At 40.0% G+C, this 24,965-nt stretch overlaps 1 protein-coding gene and 1 long non-coding RNA gene across 14 annotated transcripts in view; one reads left to right on the top strand and one right to left on the bottom strand.

Moving 5' to 3' along the window:
- The window catches only part of LOC5514715 (regulating synaptic membrane exocytosis protein 1), a 41,965-nt gene extending 24,636 nt beyond the window's left edge, over nucleotides 1–17,329 (bottom strand). For 9 of the 13 annotated variants that reach the window (XM_032384325.2, XM_032384326.2, XM_032384329.2 and 6 more), the window contains exons 1-6: nucleotides 16,930–17,329; nucleotides 16,456–16,666; nucleotides 16,181–16,186; nucleotides 11,488–11,571; nucleotides 7,333–9,777; nucleotides 2,001–2,100 (exon numbers count right to left, since the gene is read on the bottom strand). In XM_032384325.2, coding sequence (XP_032240216.1) covers nucleotides 2,001–2,100; nucleotides 7,333–9,777; nucleotides 11,488–11,571; nucleotides 16,181–16,186; nucleotides 16,456–16,666; nucleotides 16,930–17,063 — 2,980 coding nt within the window. In that variant the 5' untranslated portion in view covers nucleotides 17,064–17,329. The other 4 variants (XM_032384331.2, XM_032384337.2, XM_032384332.1 and 1 more) reach the window with 4 other exon arrangements.
- LOC116619483 lies at nucleotides 132–24,111 on the top strand. Its single transcript, XR_004296708.1, has 4 exons — nucleotides 132–355; nucleotides 10,603–10,756; nucleotides 18,815–18,906; nucleotides 23,518–24,111. It is a non-coding gene; the product is annotated as an uncharacterized LOC116619483 (long non-coding RNA).
- Nucleotides 24,112–24,965: the final 854 nt, after the last annotated feature.

Genomic DNA, 24,965 nt, shown 5'->3' with positions numbered 1-24,965 from the left:
TGAAATCTATAATTAGTTTTCTAAACACGTCATACTTGTACGAAAATGAAAAATTAGACGCGAAGAAATGACTTCTTTTGGAAAAAAAGAAAAACATAGGAAGCCCAATTTACTAGTGCCTAGTCCCCTGACCGTGAGAAGTGGCAGTAGAGACAAAGATGGCAGCTCATCGGTTCACCACAAGTCTCGATAAAAATAACGAGGTTTGCAACGAAAGAAGCTATGGAAAGTTTTTGATGAATCAAATGTTGTTTAAGGTTCGTAGTCAGAGATCAGGAATGAAAATCCGAACTCAGCATTTGATCATAAGGGTTATTGTATTGCAAAATCGAGATGATTCAAGCGAAATGAGGAGGTAAACAACATCTTCTACCAAATCCACGGTACAATAGTCAATTTTTCCTGCAACTCGCAATGCAATAAATAAATTCAAGGTAGCAGAGTGTTGATACACGCTCTCAATATTTCTCGCAACTTGCAAACCTGGGAGAAATGAGGCTCACTGATTTGATAATTTTTCTGAGATTATATCGCAGGCTGCCGCATTATGAGTTTCAGAAACTGGATACACAGCGCTGTTTTTTCACAATGTTGAGAAAAGTAGAAACAAATTCTAAAAATTGCATTTCAAGTTGCAAAATAGGATGTTTCATGTGTAATTTAATTGCAACTCGCAATGAAACAAATATTGTGTTAAAAGTTGCAGGAAACATTGCCTTGTGTTATGTGCTCTTAACTCGTATAATCTACAACATATTAACCACTATTTTGATCAAAGCTTTGGAGGGGTAGTTCTAATTTTAAACTACCCTTACCATAGGAACTTGACAAAGAACAAACAAACACAAGATAGAAATAAATACAATTAACTTATGCACTAGTCAATTGAAACCCCCACCCCCATGGTCTGTACAAAACAAAGTAAAGCCCCCACCCCCTCGGGACAAAACCGCAGTCAAATGACCCTACCCCTCAGGATGCAAACTATAGGCAACTACCCGACAACAAGTCATCTAAAATAATGTTTCAAAGCCAGTAACATTTTAGTGAGTACATTTGTAGTAATAAATATGAAGATATCAGTTACAAAAAAATGGAAAAATAAATTATCTTCATCTGGCATTTGTTATCATTTGTATTTGTTTTCGCACATGTCGGCATGCAACTTGCCACACGCTGATACATGGAACTGCTTGCTACAGAAGAGAAAGAGACTCAAACCAGGAACTGACATGACTTTTGCAAAGCATATTTGTGATGTTATTCATTTGTTCCCAAGCCCTCATGGTGGGGACAAGTCTTAGAGTCAAAAACTGTCAATTCCCCCACCCCCTCAGGAGAGATTCTTGTTCAAAAGTGCTCTAAGTCCCCATGTTAACCCTACACTTCCCCGGGACCATGGGGGTGGGGGTTTCAAATGACTAGTGCATTATATGATCAAGGGACTTCCATTGCAATAGAATACTTAAATGTATAGCATTCATTTCAGCGACATAGCAAGGATTTTTAAACAGGAGGGGGGCCAAAAGGCCATTTCAAGGCATTTTCCCCTGTATTTTAGATGATATCTCATACATTTACTGATTTTTGGCTGCTACAAGGGATGGCCCGGACCACTTCCCTGGCTATGCCCCTGCAATTTTTAATTCATTGTCCTCTGTAACCAGCGATAGATACAGAAATCTCGAGAGGTGGATGGAAAAAAACACTGAGGTGGGAGGAAATGACAAAAGGGGGACAAAGGGGGAGTCTGGTTGAGACTGAATACAGGGAAAACTGAAGGGAAAGCAATACAGTAGCATTGCAGCATTTTTTAGCCACCTGTGATATTTGAAATTGAAAAACAAGTGTGCTTTTCTACTGCTAATAGGTTTCACCATCCCCTCCCTCCCCTTCATCACATACATCAGAAAGTATCCCCTATCTGGGAAATATACCCACAAAAAATGAGTATCAGATTCAACTGGTATCCCCCAGAATCCCTGATCCAAATTAGCTACCTGTTTCTGATGGGTGAACTCTTGAATCTTTAGTGAGGAGAACTTCCCCAATACATTTATTATCATCATCAGGGGGTGACCACTTTATGCTGGATTCCAACTGAGCAAAAATAATATATCAACAAATTAAAACCAGTACACAATTGAATAGCATTCATAAAACATAATATACCATGTCTAAGCAAGGTAAACTCAAACCAAAGCCTGATAGTAGTCTCATTTACCCCTGTTCAAACAAGGCAAAACCTACCAGTTATTGAGTATCGATACTCTATCCGAGATTCATTAAGGGTTGTTCAGTAGGGAATCAATAATAGTCACTACATGTTTCTTGGTTACTTGATTATGAACTTCATTATTTATCTTACATTTGTTTTTGTTTCTAGAAGAAAACATGTTAAGCCACAAGATACTGTGGTGAGAATATAATTATAATAGTCATAGCTACTTGAGGATATATAATAATAGTCATAGTTACTTGGTAACTGGATTATTAACTTCATTACTTATTTTACATTTTTGTTTTTGTTTCTAGAAGAAATTATCTTAGCCACAAGATACTGTGGTGAGAATGTTGCCAATTATAATGTTTTAGAGTGTGTACTATTGGCTTCAGCCTACACAATAGACAGGCTATAATAATGGAATAATAATAATGGCAAACAGTTTACACTCTAAACTCACTACACTAGTAACATCCATGTAATTACTGTATGTTCAACTAATTACGTATGGTATCTGCTCTAGTTTTGCAATGTCATTTCCTTCTTACCTATCATTGTTAAATCATTCTAATTTGTTTCAAGTGTTTGTTACATTTAATCCTGTGTTGAGCCAAGGGAGGTCTCTGATTGCATTAATTCTGCATGCAAACAGATTTTTGCTAATTAAATCTAGAATGGAAATTAGAACAACCATTATATATTCACTACATTTTCCTTCAAAATTTAATTTTGTCCAATGGAAAGGACTCCTACTAAAGTTGTCTACTAAAGTCAGAGAAGATCTGAGATTTAGTAGTATTACAATCTCTACATCACCGGTGCTTAAATTGTCAAGAGCTTCAACTTGTCACATTAATGGTATATACTGTATATTATAAAAGGGGATATACCCTTACTTTAAATAAGCTAGATAACAAAAGCATGACATCTTACAATACATCATATATAAACTATCATTTAAAAAAAACACTAATACAACTTCTATATTCTAACCTGATTTCTAAGACTATTCCATGCAGGTTCCATGAATCAATTAATAATAAAAATACAAATGCCTCTGACTGGATACTTTCTGGATAGTTTTCATGTATCCTGGTATATAATAAGCACCCACTTCAGCAGTATGCTGTTTGCGAGTTTTGATACACTTACAATAGTCTCTAAGCTGGAGAGAGAGGATGATAAACCATAATTCCAATGTGCCATCTTTTCAGATCAATGGGCTACATATTTACCGAGACCCAACAGGTCATGGGTTATAAATCTTAGATGAACTTTAACCTTGAAGACCGTAAAGAACTAATGACTAAATAACACAAACGCATCTCACAAGCCCACCTGAAAGCTGATACATCCATCTAACTTTCCACTGATAATGGAAAGTTCTAGTTAAAGTCGACACTGAGAAATTGAAATTGTTTTAATCACAGCGAATTGGACTTTTTAACGAAGTAACATTTCGATATGTTGAGATCTGATAGTATGAATCTAGGGTCGTGGTGTGTCAACACCGATATTTCCATTTTAACGTTATGCCTGTTAAGTTATGAAAACAAGCCCGTTTAAACAAGGCTTGATTAAGTCAAATTTTCAAGTATAATATTTTTAAAAACATTAACTAAAGTGTTTACCAAAAAAGGCGGATTTTGCGTATAGTAGCTTTCTTATTTTTTTTTCAGGGGAGGGGGGAAATGTGTCAAAAAATTGTAAGCATTAGCTGCTGGAATAAAAAAATGTCACAAAGAGTGATTTTACTAATGAATCACGATCGTTGATCTTAGATACAGAAAGCATAAGATACAGCCTGAATCACGGAAATACTCGAGAATCAATGAATCATCGAATAATTCCTCGAGGAAACCTAAATGCCTTTCCACTCATTCACTCAATAGCATGCCGATTAAAGTGAAATTCATTGGGAAATCATTTTCAAAAGTGTAATCTGTTCATTAAATAAAAAAGGAAAATGTTTTGAAACTCATTTATCAACACGGACACCAAAACAAAATATTTGAGCGAAAAATTCCAGGGGACGCTACGGGAATCAATTAGTGGAAAGATGGTGATTACAAATGAAGCTTTAGTTGTTAAAGATAGCGACATCATTGCTCTAAAATCGTTGCGACTGTCATCTACAATACTTCTTAACTTGAGAAAATACAGCGAAGAATTTTGAATATATGTAGGCACATGAAAAACTCAAACCTCAGAGCGCCTTGTCATCGATCTACCCACAAAGGTTTGGCCCGGGTGCCTTGATTTATTCAAGAGAGAGTGCGCTTGTGTTGGTATCCGCGAGGAATTTTGAAATGTTGTTGTCGTCGTCGTTTGGATTGTAGGCGTAGCCGTGGTAGTTTTTCGGATCGAGAGAGCGCTGGTGAAGCGATCCCCGACACCGGCATTCGTCGATGAACTCGGTGGGTTCTCATCTTTGAAAAACAGATTACTCTAAGGACGGAAACAAACAAAGTACATCTTGCAGTTTCCCCTCCATTTCCGTGTGAATAGAGCGAAAAACGATAAAATGCGATGGAATTCTTGGAAATTCTTACCAGGAATACCCCAGGCGAGGTCCTGAAATTGGACATTGGAACGTTTGATCAAGGATCCAAAGAACGTATGATCCGCAATTCTACAGAAAAACGGTCTGAGGTTTTTTTTGCCCAACAGTTTAATATGTATTATTCATGCTGTCTATCGGCGAATGTTTTAAATGGAAGGCTAATCGCATAAAAAGCCATTGTCATATTTTCACAGGAGTGGGGCTTTCTTATTGAAGGTAATTAATATTTGATTTTGTTGTGATGCAAAATTTAATTTTACGTTTTAAGCCGACAGTACTGAATCGACCGTTGTTTTATTAAGACTGTATGAAGCCATTTGGGAGAATGTCACTTGGAATAATTTGGTAATATTGACTACAGGAAATGGCCTTCACACAGTGGGCCGAGCAAGCTGGGAGATATTATCAGGAGTATAAATATCAACAAACTAAAAATAAAGAGAGAGAAAGCCCTTAATACTAGAATTGCGTGATTTCGACATCAATCATTAGCCTACATCTCAACTCTCAATTATCTAAAAAAAAAAAAAATGGGATACTTATGTTTTAAATTTCGGATATAAACATCAGTTAAATAGTCGAGGTCCTTTAAAAAAATAAAATAAATCTGGAAACGAGAACGTTCCTAAGATGCAAAACAGGTTATCGGCTTATTAATTGTGCTGATGCTGATATCATCATAGGGGGGGGGGCATCATACAGTACTAAAAATATCTAATTTTAATAACCAAATGTTTACTTTAGCTAATTCCAATCCCATTCACTGAGAAAAACACCGTCTTTTTTTTCAATCTAGTTGTTGTTCGACATGTTATCCTGTTTCCAAGAAAATGGAGAAAGTATCAATGTAATGCAAAGTCAGGGAAAGAATTTCCCTGATATGATTCCCTGAATGTGATTATATGGAATCTACGGAAATATTCTATATGTTTACTAAGGTATTCTCAGTGAAGTGTTACGTAAGTCGTAGTATTTGTGCGACGTCTTGCTGCACTCGCACTAGCACTGGGACAGGGTGATCATGTTTACGTCTTACACAATCTGACAATACCCATTTTGGAAATTATTATTCGAAAAGTGTACTTAAAAGCTTAGCATAATTTATTACAATCTTGAGGTCAATACGCAAATGTTAACACTCTTCTTTGCCGTTTACCTCGAAACGCTCGTATTTGATTACCTTTTTTTATTTATAAGAACGCCTAATTTGCAGTTAAGGCTGGGCCGTTATCATTATTTAAGCATTTTAAGGCTGAAAAAATTCTTAGATTTCGGTGTATATAAAAATATGATACACAAAAAATATAAGAAGAGAATTACACAAATTATCAATAGCAATAACATTTATTGCATTGTAGAACGCATTGCACTAGCAAAAAATGTTGCTGTCTGATTCTGAGCATGTTCTAAGAATTCCCAGGGATAAAAAAATATAAAAAAAACAAAAGAGTGTACCTCTACCCTGGCTCAGCCATAATAACTAATTACCAACTGCTTCCACTCCTTTTATATCTAGCTTTTACGCAAAGTGTTTTTGAGGTCTAAGAATAGCATTGCTTTTTGTATCCTCGACGTTTTTTTTTGTATTAAAAAAACAAGACTTTGATCTATTTTTAACTTGAAGAAGTACAGCTCTACGCCTAAGCAAGTAATTATGTATAGCTAATATGCATAAATGAAATAGTCAGTTGTAATTGCTCTTCAAAAAGCAATCAGTCCATTTTTAGATCGTCCTGCTGGGGTATGTTTAGAGCTCTGTTTTACTAAACAAACAACACTGAGGTCTATTACGCATTTAACCCTATCTTGCGATGAACATTAACACCGGTGTTTATACTGCAAGGGCAATGACACACTTTGACTGTATCAAGCTGTGAGCATTAATCCTGATTTTTTTTGTATGTCTACTTCAAGGCGCCAACCGGAGACTACTTTGAGTTTCCTTGAGGTTCCCTAGATGACAATTTGCAGCACCCGTCGGCTGCTTATAGTTGGTCGTTTTGTAGTTTTTATATACCTTCTATTGCCTCTGGAGTACTACCTACCTTAATTAAAGAATTTCGCTCGACCTCTCCTTTTTTATTGTTTACATTTAAAAATACGTTCTATTGCAAGAAAAAACTGATACTTTTAATGATATTCGATTCAAAATATTTCGGTTACTCGTTTGAATGAGCCTCTGAAAATTGATGCCTTGGTGTGACTAGGTATTGTGCGAGACACGAAATGGTGGCTATGGCCTTCTTAAAGTACAGTCTTGGGCCACATTATGTTTTATAGTTTCAAACTCGAGAGTAGTCGACCATTCTGCAAAATCTCGCATGCAATAATTGGATTTTTCCGTCCTTCTCAGCTTATCTAACTAGTGATTTAATGATTAATGAAAGCCAAAGCCCAGCATTGTTTATGAGTGGCTTTAGACAACGCTCGCATATTCGTCTTGATTCCCTATCCGCCACTGAATACTCAACCTATGTTTCATAATCCGTAGTATAATCAAAATCGCACTAAACAGCGTATTTAAGCTCAAGTTATTTGTACTCACGTTGTTGTTGTCTTCGGGCGTTGGCCGTCGCTCTTTGTGCACCATATCGTCACCGATCCCATCCCTGAAGCCGTCACGTTGCTCACCAGCAAAGCCTGGCGAATCATCCACCCGCTTGCCCATCACGTCGTCGCTTACTCGCGAATCCATACTAGTACGAGGCGAGCTGTAACCATCTCTACCATCACGACCATTGAAAGATGATCCATAATCACGCCCATCTGATCGTTTCGATTCTGGACCAAAGTCTTGACCTTGTGAACCAAACCTGGATGGTTTCTGCCCTTGTCCAAATCTATCCATTCCAGGCTGGCTTGACCCAGGTCTGCTATCGCTGGGACCATACCCGCTAGGAGAGGCCAGTCTATTCGGAGTGTAGCCTTGACTGGGAGTACCCTGAGAACCAGGACTAAATCCCTGACCACCTGGGAGGCCCTGGCCAAAGCCTGACCTACCATCGCTAAACTGTCCATCAGCATTCATACCTTGGTTTTGAAAAGGTACCATCCTTTGGTCTGGTCTCTGCATTCCCTGATTGAGTCCTGGGCGTCCGTCGACATGCCCAGTGAATTGACCAGGAGGCATGCCACCATCAAGATGCTGGGGTGACGGACCAAGGTTGTGAATCTTCGGAGGTGATCCAACCATTCCTGTCCTTCGTTCGGAGAACCCTTGCTGTGACCTGCGACCAGAAGTTGGGGTCCCCATAGGTTGAGGTCCTGGCATTTGCCCTGCCATATGGGGTGGACCACCCATTTGCTGTGGCGGACCACCCATTTGCTGTGGCGGACCACCCATTTGCTGTTGCGGACCACCCATCTGCTGTGGCGGACCACCTATTTGTTGTTGCGGTCCACCCATTTGCTGTTGCGGACCACCCATTTGCTGTTGCGGACCACCCATTTGCTGTGGCGGACCACCCATTTGCTGTTGCGGACCACCCATTTGCTGTTGCGGACCACCCATCTGCTGTTGCGGTCCACCCATTTGCTGTTGCGGTCCACCCATTTGTTGCGGATGACCACCCATTTGTTGCGGATGACCACCCATTTGTTGCGGATGACCACCCATTTGTTGCGGATGACCACCCATTTGTTGAGGGTGAACACCCATTTGTTGTGGGTGACTACCCATCTGACCTGGGTGTGGCCCCATTTGACGAACCGGGTGCTGCCCCATTTGTTGATGTGGGTGAACTCCCATTTGATGTGGATGACCTCCCATTTGTTGACCTGGGTGGCCTTGTTGGTGTGCATGTGGTCCCATGGGGCGCTGACCAGGATGACCACCCATGTGTGTTGGTGCCTGTCCAATCATCTGCTGTTGCTGTACAGAACCTGGCATACCAGGGCGTGGTGATGGTTGGCCGCCCATCCTTGTGTCTAAATGTTGCTGCGGTTGCTGTTGTTGCTGCTGCTGCACTTGTTGTTGTGGTACACTAGTTTTCTGCTGTTGCTGCCCAGCACCTCGTTCGGCTTGTGCAGCTGCTGCGGCAGCTTCAGCAGCCGCCTTTTTTGCCGCAGGAGGCCGCATGCCCCTTGGTGGTATCTTCTTCCCATTAATCTCTGGCCTTGGTGTGCCATCAGGATTCGGCGGAGGAGCAGTTGCTGGGGTCGGGGGTACCGTACCTCCACGCCCTGTACCTGCCGCAGTTGACACCGGCGGTTGTTGAGGCATCTGCTGCTGTTGTGGAGGAACACCAGGTCGTGGGCCTAGCTGCATCATTTGGGGTCCACCCCGACCCATACCTGGTGCCTGCTGCTGCATCATCATTTGCTGGTGAGGCACTCCAGGTCTCATGCCAGGAGCCATCTGCCTTGCTCCCTGCTGCTGGGGGTATCCACCACGCATCCCAGGAGGCTGCCCCGGCGCTTGAGGACCTGGAGGGAATCCTGGTCTCACCCCAGGTCCTTGCTGCGGCATCATTCCTCCGCGGATACCAGGCTGCATGCCTCTCCCTTGCATTGGTCTCCCATTTGGGTGACCGCGACCACGCCCTGGCCCATAAGGCTGTCGACTCATTCCTAACCGTTGTTCGTCGTGAAATGTCACTTTCCTACGTCCGCGATTATCACCATATCTAGACGCTTCATCGTCGCTATAATAATGATTAAAATTATATGCAGAGTCCTGGATCGATTCAACTTCCTCATCTGAAACAGAAGGTCGTCGTAGATAATTATGTCTTTCCATTTCAAGTCTTCGCGCACGTTCGCTTTCTGATTCGTTCCGCCTCCTTAAGCTGCCCCTACCTGGTTCGCTGCGATGGAGTGCGCTTTGCAAGTGCATGGCTCGTTTGTCCTCCTCTGATGGAATAGCCTTAAAATCGTTGCCAAATTGTGAGGATGGATCGTCCAGCGCCTTAATATCTTTGGGGCCGAACCATGATCCCGTCTTTGTCAAGACTTCTTGTTTCTTCTTGCATATCAAGCACAACCACTGCACCTAAAGGAGATGTGACCAGTCGTTAGATGCAAAAGACACAAAAACGGGTGTTAATTCTGGACATTCAAACGCCAGATTAGCTTACGTCGTCTGGCTATTTTAGGGGAGTTTTGGGAACTGTCTGGGGTAGATAAGCAGGGCAAGAGAAAAATGTCCACTCCCCCCCCCCCCCCCTACACACACTACCTGCAGTCTTGCAAGGCGCCCCTACCCCCACCGCCGGTGCGGCCGAATATTCATTCAACTAGCTAGCCAAACATACTAAGTTACAAGACTATTTAGTGGACAGAAAACCTCTCCAGAACCACCAGCAGAAAACCACCAGTTACGCAGGCTGAAGGTTGATGTTTAGGGGAGTGGGACCCCTCCTAAATCTCTTCCTAAGATGACGTGGCTTTGATTAGGTGTTTATCTGATTATTCTTGTTAATCACTTTTCCAGGTCTTTATACATGCGTTTATTGTTATCATTTAGGGTGTAACCATGCTTTACGCTTCAACAAGGATGTTTATGTCAAAGTCGTTATACCCCTAAAATGCGCCAGACGACGTAAGATTATCTGGCTTTTCACATGGGACTTTCAAATATTACAATAAGCTAAGCATGCATATAAAAACCTTTGATACATGCAACCAAAATTACAATGAACCAAGCAAGCATATACAATTTTTAGACAGACAGACAGACAGACGGACAGAAAGACAGACAGTGACATTAGTACAAGTAGCGGTGCTTAATTTAAATGCATTATTTTATTAGAACACCCGCTCAGATGTTTTTATTACATGCAAAGTTTTAATTATTATTTTTTCATTGGCTTCACAGAAAACAATTTCCTGGTCAAATCTACATCATACTCAGAGCATGCGGTAAATAAGAAAGTTGAGAAAGCCCCAAGAGTGACAGGCCAAAGATTCATGCAGCAATCAAAGAGTGGAAGTAATGATAAACGGATAACTAGTCAATGGGAAATAGTAGGGTGAGTAGATAAGATATGGTTTTCTTTAACAGTAACAGTCTCTTAACAGTAATCTAAAGTCGTTCCTTAAGTAAAAGTGAGTTATACTGTGTTTCCTAAGATAAATATAGCAGCACTTGTTATCTTGTGTGACTCAAGTGCACTTCTTCGATAGTGGCTGATAGAGTCTGTCTGCTAATTTTCAAGTATTTATGGAAGTGATCATTCTGTGAGTGTATGTGTGCAGTTAAGCACTATGAGGGGCTCAGGGTATAGAGGATGGGACAAGAGAGATGCACGGACAAGGCATGAGGAAAGTTCAGGGGCGTAGCCAGGGGGATGGCCCAGGGGGCCTGGGGCCCCCCTTCTAGCAGCCAAAAATACAGTAAATGTATGAGACATTATCTAAAATACAGGAGAAAATCTCTTGAAAGGACCTTTTGGGCCCCCTCCTGTTAAAAATCCTGGCTACGCTGCTGAAGTTAGGGGAGAAGGTAAGAAAGAAATGAAGCTCCTTCCTGACCCCTCAACATTTTTCTCTAAAACCTTGTTTTTCTGACTCTCTTGCCCAAAACCCTTACATCCTGGGTCTTTGAGTTGGTGGTACAGTAGATCTAAGCTTGGTCTAAGCTGTATAGTTCAATGGTATTGAGGGAAAAAATGTTAAAAGCGAACAGTCATGTCGATGGTGTAAGGCAATACTGTTCAGTAAGTCAAAGCAAGAGTAAAGATAGGTAAGAATAGTTACAGACCTCAGGACCGAGAGCAAGAGTCTTGACCTCATTAATCAAGTTGGTAAAGAGAGAAAATCCTTGAGCAGGCCCGGTAGCAGCAGGCTGAAATAGAATGAACATAGTGCAACGCAATAATTAACGTTTATGTTTATGAATGTTGTGCGTATGAAAGAGAATTCTTTGCAAGAATGCTTGTGATTGATGTAGGATTAGAATAATTTGTCTTTGGCCATTTTTGATTTGTGATGACAAGGCAGGTATTTATGAAAAGGGCTCGCAGGTTCAGAAGAACCAGTTATCTAGAAGGACAAGTTATCTAAGCTAGAATAGTCTCTTTTGTTTAAACTCCTGGCGACAGGCCTAACATAGCCAGTTTTTGCTCAAAGGGTGGGCTTAGGGTTATTCTAGGTTACATTTGGGTAAGACTAAAGGTTCACCACATCAAACAAAATGCTGTCCATGTATGGGATTCTGATCCACTCTAAACAAAAACAAGCAATCTTGTAGATGGGTTAGTGGTGTTTATGTAAAAGTTGATTTAAAGTTTATACTAACAAGTTGAGATAGAAATCATCACACTGAAAGAGATAATTGATTAAAGCATAAAGGGGGAAATTGCAGGGAGACAGAGAAACAAGAAGCTGAAATAGAGAGTAGCAGATGGAAAAGAAAAAAAAAATCCAAAATGCATTTTACAAACTTTATGAAACTTTTAAAAACTCAAAATAATATATGTTGCCAGTTTTGAACAGTAGACATGTCAGATATTTCAAGTTAACTTTTCATGTTTTTGCAGTTGATTGATTTGTGTAATTGTGGATGATGATATTATTTTATTATAAACTTTATGAAGTTTGACCTTGAAAAAAAAAATCATAATTGAAAAGATTTTTTTTAAAGAAATCCTGACAATAAAAACATAAAAACTCCCATACTCCTTGATCACAAATAGCATATTTAATTTTAGCTGCCCCAAATCAATCATTGTATGTTAATACCTCATTGCAGGCTAGGCTTGAATAACAAGGTCATCAGCAATATTCATACAATGTTTCATAATAAAAATAGCAAAAATGTTTGGCACTAAAGCATTTTCTGGAAATGAGCAGTTATCTTCAAGCACTAAGGCGTTTTTTGGCAATGACGCCAGCTAGGTTATATTTGGGTGCATTTTCTGGAAGTAATTCATAGTATCTCCAAACATTAAAAAGCCTTTTTTGCAAGGGCATCAGTTAGGTTATATATTTGTGATATATTGCTGTCAAGCTCACATATTAGTTGAGCTGTAAACACAACTCATTTCCTAATATTTTGTTAATTATTGTCTTTTTTGCATTAGGAAATCAGAGGAATATCCATTCAAAAACTATTTTTATTTATTTAGGACTAGATGGATTGTAGGCTCTAGGATAGTTTTACTCTAAAGTGATGTCTAATGTCTTTTTTTAATTGACCACCTCAACTGGTTATATTTGCATTGCGGTCATTTTTCCAGCGAACACTGTCCACACAAGTTTATAACCTTTCAAACGACACACTTTGCACCCGCTACCTGGTATATGAGTGGCTTGACCCCCAGTTGCGGTCCAAATTGAGGTGGGAATACATGGTTTATTCAGCACTAACAAGACATTAAACATCAGGCCCGTACCCAGGGAGGTGCAGGGGGTGCGAACGCACCCCCCACAACGGCCGAAAGTCCACTTTTGGTTCTCAATAGACGTACTATTCGTAGACAAAACTATTAAGCATAAGCTAGATCACTCTGGTATGTCATTAATCCATTAGTCAGACTTTATTTGTAGCAAAATCCGACAATAAACATCCTGTGCAAAAAGAAAAAAAACTTTTTGTTCTGTCGGGGGTGGTCAGATTTTTATCAGAAAAACCTCCTCCATCCCCCCAGAAAAATTACTTTTTCGGATTTCGCACCCCCCCTCCCCCCAAGAAATATCGTGGGTACGGGCCTGAACATCACTTTTTAAACTATCCTGGAGTAGGGACCTCTTCAATATCTTAGTATGTTAGTATTATATAACCTCTTTAGTTATTTTTGCATAGTCATTTAAATAACAGAAAAGGGATTTTCGAAAGCATGTTATGTGTTTTATACTCCCGAAGGTTAGGGGAAAAGGGTTACTAAAGAAGTAAGAAAAGTTAAACTTTCATAGCATTGGTCGAGAAAGATGATTTTAACAAAAAGCTGATTTTTTTTCCTTTCTAATACAGTTACTATGCCCGCATTTACAGAAAAACAAACAAACACTGGATCTAAATATAGTCATGAGAAAATGTACACCAGCTATTAAGGAGTACTTGGTACATCTGATAATTTCCATAGAATTACACTCCTAGTTATAAACAGTTCTCTCTTAGCAGGTGAATTTTTTGTTTACTTATTGGATTTCATTCATTTCATTAGAAAACACATAGGTTTACAACCAAAAGCACATTTCAAATGTATACATTGATTTTTAGTTTGTGGGAATTGCCAAAGTAACATAGTATACTAGATTTTATATTTGTTTTGGTATGTCTGGCAAAGATACAATGTTTATTGTAGACCAATAATGGGTTAATCTGAAATTTTAGAGTTAATCTTCAACCTAGTTACCCATTGATACAAAATTGGATTAACACAAATTTATTCTTATTCAAAACCATGCAAAAATGACTTTGAATCTTAACAGAAATATCTAAACATCCAAAACCACAATTGTTTCTGCACAGCATAAATATAAATATTTGTGAAAGAATGGCAAACCTAATAGTGTTTTTTTTTGTGAATGTCTGGAAGACGCATAGAATAAACGATTAATCCCAGCTTTAAGCTGTCCAAGATTACATTTAAAGAGTTCTATAGCACATGATTAATCCCTGTTATCTAGAATAGGGTGTGTATAGCTGGGTATAGGGCGTGAATGGATACAAATACTTGTGAAGGCCTATATTAGGGTGTAAATTTTGGATCTTCTCGACTTTGCCAGACATTGTAATTACTTCGGTGTCTACTATTAAAACTAAGTGTAAATGGCAGTAATGAAACATTATGGGCTACAGTCCTCCTTATGTATTAACATTCCGCCTGTGGCAATAGCTGCACAGTCTATAAAAATGATTCAGCATTTTCAACCTGTACTCAGGTATTTGAACCAGTAGCATGCTATCTCCAAACAAAACAAATTTGTATCTCTCCTTAACCTAGAAATCTTATTAAATATTCAGCAATTTATGTTTGAAGCGTGTTTTTTTATTCGTGTAAAAACTTTACTCCAATCCGAATGAGCTAGCGAGGAAGTTAATTGGTTGATCTAAGACTGTGTTTTAAAGTGTTATTACTGTCTATGTCTGAATGTGTCGGGGAAAGTTTTAAACCAGGGCCCTGACGACGTATCTCGTATCTCAAAATTGCTGTTGGTTAGATGCAATCTCGATTCTTTATTGACTTTTTGCCAATCGCATACTCTTGTGGAATAAAAGCTACGGGTCGGGGTTCACTCACTCTCCGAATCACGTCAATTTGCCCTGCCCCGAGCTCCCTGCCAGCGTATGCGCTAAACACAAATTATAAGCATACGAGAATAAAAGCACTTTCAGTACTGTGATCGACATTTCTTGAAATAGCGGATTTGGTTTATGCATTGTTTAAACCCTAAGAAACCTCTAGCTCGGAATTGGAGAGTTTCTTTAATGAAGAAAGCAAACATGTATTCCATAAATCTGAATATTACGCTCAGGCCTGAAATTAAATTTTCGAATACGTATGTTAATTCTCTGCGTGATGACTCCGTACCGCAGTCTAGGTAGACTTTATATCCGAATGCCTAAATTCGTAACTTCACATTTCCTATGCATGGCTGAATTTCACGACAAATTACAATCCACGGTTTCGTAAATAAACAAGATGCGGCCAAAGTTATTACCAGTACAGCGCCTTTATGCTAAATTACTTCACAGTAAAGAAATGCATCAAATTCAAGGAGAAATTCCACTTTGGTTTTTATTCGTAAGATGCTAGTATTAGGCTGAGATGCATCAAAATTTAAACCGCTTGGGTTTAAAATGCAGATGGGTATTTAGAATACGGTGTTTTAAAACGAAGCTGGGTGGGACGAATAGCATGTATGACACATCATCCACCTGTGTTGGGAAAATACCCGTACGAAATGTCAAAACGTTGGCTGCGATTTTAATATCGGGCTAACGGAAGTTGGCACGAACTCACCATCTAAAGAAACTTTTGGTAAATGTAACCTTGGAAAATGCTGTGTAAGTGTTATTAGAATCTTACACTCGTAAAAATAGGCAGACAATTTTTGATGCATTTATAAATAAACTTGATGTTTAGGGGGAGTTTCTTTACGAAATCCCGCAAAGTTGAGACCGCTGAATCGCTCGGTAGCCGAATGTTTCTACCTTAGCGAGTAGTAAAACTTTATCGTGGTCACCCTAAAAGACGAAAGGGTGATGAATAAGTCTGATAATACTATCTCATATGCATGACTTAGTCAGTTTGAGTTTCAAGCGACCCACAAAAGTAGTTTTATAGTTTTTAAATATTTATAAGGCCAAATCCCAAGCTTGTCGGATTTCTGTTTACACTGGAATTCTGCAGAACTCTTTGAATGTTTTCCCGTCTAATTCGAATTTTCTGATTTGAAATCACACGAAATAAAGCCTGTGAAAGAAAGCGAGTTAATATTTAACTCACCGTAGTCTGAAGATGTCCAAGTATTCCAATGAGACGAACCAGAGAGAGAGAGAGAGAGAAAAAAAAATAGAGAAAATACATTAGTTATAATAATTTCACTTTGGAGATTGTATAATAGAACGAGCGGGCAGTGAATTTCACTTAGAACCGTACATAATACTTGTTCGATTTCCTCCGAATCGGGAATCACAATAATCAAGAAGGGTACGGCCGGATTTTGGTTGAAATTTAAGCGGGAAATTTAGGATTTTTTTGGTGGCAGCGACAGAACATACCTGTTTGGATCCTGGAATTGTAACCTCCATTCCACACCGTGCACAACACTTTAATTTACAGTATTTGCATTCTTTGCCGGTTCCTTCCGTAAATTTCGTCTTATTGCAAATCTCGCAAACGTTTTCTTGCTTAACTTGGGGGTTCACGACTTCCATATCTGTCTTTTTTTCCAGTTGATTCTGGAAGCTAGCAACCTCCTTCAACATACTCCTAAAAGAACGAAATTTCAATTCATCAACGAACTTTACTATGCTACCAAATTGCCGGCCAAATTCCCCGCAAAAAACAGCTTTATGTAAATGCATCCAAGGAGTAAAAACATACTTATAGTTATCTGATAGACAAAGAAACCAAAATCTTCCACCTAAATAAAAAACGAGGATGTATACGTCGTGTTATGTGTATCTTGTCAGTGCGTAGAGCGGCCGAGATGGCGTTGGCCGTGTCGAAATTATCCGTTTCCAATTGCTTACTTCTGCATCTCTTGCGTCTGGGCTTCCAATGATTTCTGCCGATTCATAACCTCAAGAATGATGTGTCTTTCTTCCTCGGTTAGATGCGAGAGATCAGGTGGAGGAGGCGAGGCTGGAGCTCGGAAGCCTGCCATGTTTAGTGCGACTCTTTCGGAGACGAATAGCACACGCGTACACTTGCGCGAATAAATTCAACCCACGCGAGAAAAACTAAAATTTAAAAATTATCTATCCACTAGTTAATCCTAAAATTCAATACGGATTCCTGCCTGAATTCTGTTGTCCATGCTTGTGGAATTTTTCATTCATTCGGCAAGGAATCGTACGGCGAAATCGCTGAAAAGTCTGTACCAAACCACAACAAAAGCAGTCTCCATTTGGTTTTGTGTATATTTGCAAATTATTTGTGTTCGGAATTCCGATCGGTAACGAAGCGTATTCGGAGAGTGCTCGTTCAAACTTCGGTATATACGAACAATGCTAGACGCCTGTATGTAAAGTGAGCAGAGCCACGTATGGGAATCGTAAAAGCTCCGCGAAGCGTGCGAACTTTCTAGCATGATGATTATTTTTTAAATTTCGTGACTTGAATTATGAATATATTTTCCGGTGCTTACCGAGTTAAAATTAGCATGCAGCGAGTGAGTAAGAACATGAATTTGATCAGTTGGTCATCATTACACATGCTTTATCAGAGATCTATTCAATTGATAAATAGAGAATAGACTTTGGCCTAGGTCTACATTTATACCAAACACAGGAAAGAAATAATTCGCGTTTTCTGATCAATTACTTTTCACCCCTAAACCACCTTTAATGCAAACGGGCGAGAAAAACCTATTCGTAAATGCTGATGAATTCCTCCATTCATAAAACAGCAAAAGTGGATGTGTTGCAATATTTATCAGTGTTTCAAATTTTTCAATAAAGAACCAGTTGAAAGTTGACGGCATGAGAGTAATCGGAATGGTAAAATTGACAGTGTTAATTTTTTGGGGGTATTCAACTAAATCTAACAAATTTAGCGTCGTACCACTTGGCGGGTTTTATAGAAAACTTGCCAATCTTTTGTTATTATTTTCACAAACGAAGGACGAAAGCCAAATTGTGCTTATAACATTACGTACTCAATCTCTTGGCCAAATTAGGCCTAACCAAATATTGAATATGAATCGTCATTGTTATTTAAACATAGTTTGTATTTAAGAACAAAACTTTTCACCATTCCTGCCTATAAAATCTCATCATGAGAAACAAGACTTCATTTGACTTTAACCAAAAACTTAAACCTAAGCGAATGTTTTCCTTAATGCTTGGATAACATTTTAGAATATCTCCTCGGTCATTTTCCACCTTCTTTTAATTATTACCGCTCTTTTTCTTTAAAAACTACCCTTCTTACCCTCTCGATCAAGTGTTAAAACAGACGACTTTATTACGAAGAGATATTAATCGTAGGAGTGACCTGTCTTATAAACCAATAAACAAAAGGTCAATGATCAAAGAGTTGATAATAACACGGGCAATACGAAATGCAGCTGGTGTTAACCCCTTTGTTGGCTTCTTGCTTTTAAGAGGGTTTCTAACTAAAATAAGTCCGTTAGGAATCTCAAATTATATAAGCGTTCACCAATGTGCAAAGCTCTAATATCCAAGGCTATTTGCCGTAGCAATTTTGGAACACGTCAGTATATATAAGTGAAATCCCCTCTCTTCTTTAGAAAGGCCTATCTTAATTTTACTAATTTATTATCTTGAGAGCTCTAATTTACGTTATACTTTAAATACCATTAAAATGCTCGTAAAATGAAAAGATCTCTAGTTTTCTTAACAAAATTATAAGAATTGGCCAAAAGTGGTATTTATTTCTACTTTATTTTCTTAGACACATCCACGGGGTATTGGCAACCTTTAGCGCATCATCTGTGGCTGGCGGTTTGCTGTGTAGTCTTACTGTGGCGCCAAGTTTATTTGTGGGTAAGAATTTACAAAAAGTAGAAAACATGGTAGGGGCGGATCCAGAAGTTTAAAAAAAGGGGGGGGGGCAAGCAAAAGCTTCAAGAAAGGGGGGGCCCGGACTTATTGTTCTTCCGTATATCCCCTTATAATTCTTGTTATTTTTTAGCCAAATGTCTGAAAATAGGGGCCGTGGTCCCCTCTCCCCCCCTAGATCCGCCCCTGCATGGCTTTATGGAAAGATAATTGCATAAAACGTAAACTCTACTCCCCCAATTTTCTCTTCCTCTGAGCCTCCTCCCATTTCCCATTCCCTCATTCTCTGAGTCCCGTTCAGTCCCCCTTCCCCTTCTGTCCTTCTCTGAACTCAATTTAACCCTTTGTAACCCCTCTCCTCCCACGTTTCCCCGTTTCCCTTTTCTCTGTCTCTGGGCCCCGTCCCCTCCCCTCCCCGTTCCCCTTCAATCAATCAATCAATCAATCAATCAATCAATTTTATTTGGTACCCTTATACATGATTATATATCAGGTGTTTTTCCAAATAGTTAAGATAAAAAGGAGGTTGTCATTATCCGTGGTGTGCATTTATTCTTTTTGGCATTCAAATCTTTTTCTTGTGCCGTCCCCTTTTCTCCGTCTCTGGGCCCCGTCCTCCCCCTCCCCGTCTCCCTTTTCTCTGTCTCTGGGCCCCGTCCCCTCCCCTCCCCGTTCCCTCTTCTCCGTCTCTGGGCCCCGTCCCCTCCCCTCCCCGTTCCCCTTTTCTTCGTCTCTAGGCCCCGTCCCCCCCCCCCCTCCCCGTTTCCTTTTCTCTGTCTCTGGGCCCCGTCCCCCCTCCCCGTTCCCCTTTTCTCCGTCCCTGGGCCCCGTCCCCGTCCCCTCCCCGTTCCCCTTTTCTCCGTCTCTGGGCCCCGTCCCCTCCACTCCCCGTTTCCTCTTCTCTGTCTCTGGGCCCCGTCCCCTCCCCGTTTCCTTTTCTCTGTCTCTGGGCCCCGTCCCCCCCCCCCCCCCCTCCCCGTTCCCCTTTTCTCCGTCTCTGGGCCCCGTCCCCTCCCCTCCCGGTTCCCCTTTATTCCGTCTCTGGGCCCCGTCCCCTCCCCTCCCCGTTTCCTCTTCTCTGTCTCTGGGCCCCGTCCCCTCCCCGTTTCCTCTTCTTCGTCTCTGGGCCCCGCCCCCCCCTCCCCATTTCCCTTTTCTCTGCTCTGGGCCCCGGCCCCTCCCCTCCCCGTTTCTCCTCTGAGCCGCTACTCCCTTCCCCCACCCCCCCCCCCCCCCTTCCTCTTTCACTCCTTTTCACATATGAACCCTATCTATATCAAGAGAGCTGTTGTTCAATGTTTGGCAAATTTTTAGGTCATTGTCTTTTTATTAGAGTAGATATTTCTACACTGAAAATAGTGCCGGGTTGACCTTACGTTGTGTTACCTGATTCACCGTAGCTTACCTCCCCAAATAGTGCCAGAATTTTACAAAGAATAAAAGAAGATGGTATCTGTCCACAGGCTCTCGTCGTTTATAATAATATCTTTTCCCATAAAAATTTCTAGCCGACTTACACTAAGAAATCGCTTGACTGTTTGGGTGGAAAGCTAGCGAGCTCAGGCTTTGAGCGGCAAAATAACAGCAACAAAAAGCAAATTATTTACTGGATTACAAGTACTCTGTTAACTCCAACTCTGTTGGGAGACAAAAATCAATTCCGGTTAGCGGGGTCCATTGGAAAAAAATATTAGCTGCTGATATTTTAAAATAAAGAAATGATAAAGTATCTTTCTCCATATTGTGCGGCGGAATACAATTTTATTGTTTTCATTTGAAGGCAACTTATTTAAAGAATCTAGAAAGTTCTAGTAAATTTCATTGGAAATGTCTCTGTAGCTCCTCCACCTCAGTCTTTCTCGCGCTTGGCATTTTGCTAGGATAACAAATGGTGGCTGATAGAAATTCTTTAAATAAACAAACTATTATTGCCATGGAGACTACCTCACTCGCTCGTTCCCAAAAACGAAACAATCTCAAATCAATGTCTTGATTATCGCCTTCCCAACAAGCCATTGTTATTCTATCATCAAGCCGACTAGCAATTGGCTCTGGTTTAAAATAGTGATGATTTGATCGATTGCGAATCTTTTAGCGGTAAGAAAAAGACGATTTCCAGGCAAATTATTTATGGCCTCAGCAAGATAATCTTGGGTTAAACAAAAATAAGTAAAATATGCTATGTCAGATAAATACAATTTTGATATTGCGATGCTCTGCCATCCTCGGGGACCCAGGGCGTCGCGGAGATCGGGCACACAGCGAGCGCGGCGCGAGAAAGAAACACTGTTTCTTTCTCGTGTGCATAAATTATAGGGATCGCAGGATGATTTAATAAAAAAAGAACTATCCAAATCTACATAAAGTATCGACTAAATTCCAAAGATAAACCAACTAAACACATTTCCCGTGACAGTTTATCATCCAAAGTAAATAGAAAAGAGATGTTTAGATAACAGGCATGTAAATTCAATCATCTTCAAGAGGCAATAAACACGGAACCGTCTGCTGGGCTTGCAAACCGGTAATTATAGGAGAATTAAAGAGCGAGTAAGATAGTGCCATAACGTTGCAAGTGCACGTTATTTGCTTCCCACATGGATTAGATATTCTCTTATTTTAATCATTCTCATATTCCCCATTTCTGTTTGGCTTATTTGCAAAATAACATCTTTTAAGATCACCCTCACGGCTGAAAAGAAGAAAAACACATTTCCGTCTAATTTGCAAATTACCCCTGTTCGCTCTACTGCTTTTGGCAACTTTGTTTTATTCGTTTAAAATAAAATATTAAAATTGCAAACATGATTTTTTAAATTCCATCTTTCCTTGCTTGACAAGCAGAGTATTATTTCACAATACCTCATCTTCTACTGACGATCGGGAGGAGTATTAGTGATTTACAAAAACTACTCCGAGTTCCATTTTGGCGGTTCTTGCTACCCAGTCCTTCTAAACGTGCAGCATGTTTAACTTTCAAAGTTCAATAACCCATCGAAAACGTTCTTCCGCCTCTTTTGTACTCTACTTTTATTTAGAAATGGAGAGAACTATCTGGATAGCGTGGCTAGTCGGTCGCTTTATTAGACGCAGCGTTTAAGTGTCGGTCAGAAGTGACAGTCTCAGCCGACAGCGTGGGCGATGTTTAAGTCGACCGACTCCTGATAACACAGGATACCAAAGGGTATTTTGCTCGAAAATAGATCAATATTCGCCGCGTAAGAGTCACGTTTTTTCCCCATTTGGTTTCTAGCATCCTAAGAAATTGCGAAATCGATTAAAAACCCCCAAGAGAGATAACCGCTAGACTTCAGTAGTCTCGCCGGCGACACAGGGATGTCATTTTCCGCCAAATTACTTTCGCGTACAACTGAACACAGGTAGCCTACTAATAGAAATGCACAACTAAACACAGGTAGCCCATCAATTGGAGCGTACAACTGAACACAGGTAGTCAATCAATAGGAGCATACAACTGGGTAATTGTCTTGAGTTTTCACAAGTAGAAGAACTATGAGAGAGAGTTATGAGCGAACCTGAAAAATGGTTTGACCGTGTACTAAATTACAGCTATGCTGCTACTCAATCCCGTCAGAAAATGCTAATCTGAGCTGTTTTAATCACTATGAATTATATTTCCGTTGCCTTTTGATTTGAATTGCGAAGTTGAGAGTTCAAGACAAAAAAGCATGGAACGGAACGGACTCTTCCTCCCTTTCTCCCTCCCTGCTCGCGCGTTCGTGCGACTAAAAACACGTGATTCATTTCTTTACTGTAATCAATTTACCCGCCTTCGTGAATATCAAAGTAAAGTGGCGCGGGGTTTTACGACGGAGCACGCACGCAGAAGGTTCCCGCCTTGTAATGGCGAAGGTTAGTGTTCATTAACACGCTGATGCACAAGCGGAAGTTAAATAGTCAACTACGTCAAAGTTTTGGTGGGAGTTCCCCCTGCCGTGTTATGACGTTTTCTGCCGTAATGTGCCGTGATGTTTTTTGCCGTTTACGTGCCGAGACGGTATTTGCCGTTGTTTTCCTGACTCATTCTTACGTTACGTACGTGTTTTTTTGCCGTTACGTGTCGTGACTTTTTCTGTCGTTACGTGTCGTGAAACTTTCTACCGTTACGTGTAGTGACTTTTTCTGCCGTTATGTGCCGTGATGTTTTTTGCCGTTGTTTTCCTGACTCATTCTTACGTTACGTAACATGTCGTGATTTTTTTCCGTTACGTGTCGTGACTTTTTCTGTCGTAGCGTGTCGTGACACTTTCTAGCGTTACGTGTCGTAACTTTTTTTGTCGTAACGTGTCGTGACACTTTTTACCGTTACGTGTCGTGATTTTTCTGTCATAACGTGTCGTGACACTTTCTACCGTTACGTGTTATGACTTTTTCTGTCGTTACGTGTCGTGACACGTTCTACCGTTACGTGTTGTCACTTTTTCTGTCGTTACGCGTCGTGACACGTTCTACCGTTACGTGTTGTAACTTTTTCTGTCGTTATGTGTCGTGACACTTTCTTCGCTGGAGTTTTTGGGTTTTTCTCTAGTCTGTAAAGCAACCATGAGGTATAAACTGTGTCGCTTTTTGCTACAGGAAACGGAAATTTGCTATTCTACCACTTGGTATTTTGCAAGTATGACAAAATGGCAGTCATCAGAGACTACTATCAAAAGTAGCCGTTGTCACAAGTCTTACAGAGGATAATGCAGTGAATACTCAAAGCTATAACGCCGACATCTACCGGATGTTTCAATCCGAAAGAGAGGAAGGTATAGAGTTTTGACGCCTTCTCTTGTGTTTGTTCGATAAGTTGACATCATTAGGCATGTAGTTAAAGATAATGGTTGTTTTAGCAGTGAATAAGCGAGAATAAAAAAAGGACAAATTGTTATTAAGTAGAGCCCTATATAGGATAATTGTCACTTGGAAATTGCGGCGTATTAGTACAGTTTATGAGGGCCGAAAGGGGGAAGAAAAATTGGTTATATTCGATTAAATAGAAAGGAAAGTGTCATGTTTCTTATTTTACTGTATTGCTAATGAAAAAAATCTTATTGTTATTGCCGGTGTTATTATTAACACCGGCAGTGTTCCGGATGTAAATGTTTCCTTTAGAAAAAAAAATGTTAGTTTTAAATGTCTTGAATGTCGCACAATGGATGGTTTAATTAAAGATCTTTAAAATCATTCTTGAGTGTTTTCTTATAAAATATTAGAAGCCTAAATGCAAATGCTATTGTGGGTAATTTGTCTATTATTTTTACTAAACGGTATATGAGATTTGATTTCCAAAAAGTAATTTATAAAAAAAATTAGATACAAACGCAGTTAAATGGAAGTGGTGAAAGATAACCTTTATTGTTGATAAGGCTTGCGGTAATCCTAACAGATTGCCTAAACGGTTAAATACTATCAACGGTTAAATGCTCTGAGAACATTACGTTACAATATAACTAAAAAGCCTCTGGCGGCCGCCATCGGTTGATTTGGAAAAGCGGTTGGGATATAAAGCATTTTATAATTTTAGGGTTTCTTCTCCTAATTTGGCAGTTGAAAACAAAAATACAAAGGCTGCCAATTAAATTATTGATATTAGTTAATATATGATAAAAACCTTATATAAGCTAAAAAGGTTTAAAGATGGAAACGGTAGGTAAAATGGGCCCGTCACTTAACACATCGTGCAGCATCGCCACAAAGTATTGACCAATCAGAGGGCGCAAAGTATCGACCAATCAGAGGCGCAAAGTATTGACCAATCAGAGGGCGCAAAGTATTGGCCAATCAGAGGGCGCAAAGTGTTGACCAATCAGAGGGCACAAAGTGTTGACCAAGCAGAGGGCAAAAGGTATTGACCAATCAGAGGGCGCAAAGTATTGACCAATCAGAGGGAGCAAAGTATTGACCAATCAGAGGGCACAAAGTGTTGACCAAGCAGAGGGCAAAAAGAATTGACCAATCAAAGGGCGCAAAGTGTTGACCAATCAGAGGGCAAAAAGTAATGACCAATTAGAGGGAACAAAGTGTTGACCAACCAGAGG

Source organism: Nematostella vectensis, chromosome 11, assembly GCF_932526225.1.
Source record: "Nematostella vectensis chromosome 11, jaNemVect1.1, whole genome shotgun sequence".
Classification (NCBI taxonomy): Eukaryota; Metazoa; Cnidaria; class Anthozoa; order Actiniaria; family Edwardsiidae; genus Nematostella; species Nematostella vectensis.
Note: the sequence above shows the minus strand (reverse complement) of the source record. Positions and strands in the feature narration are given on the sequence as shown.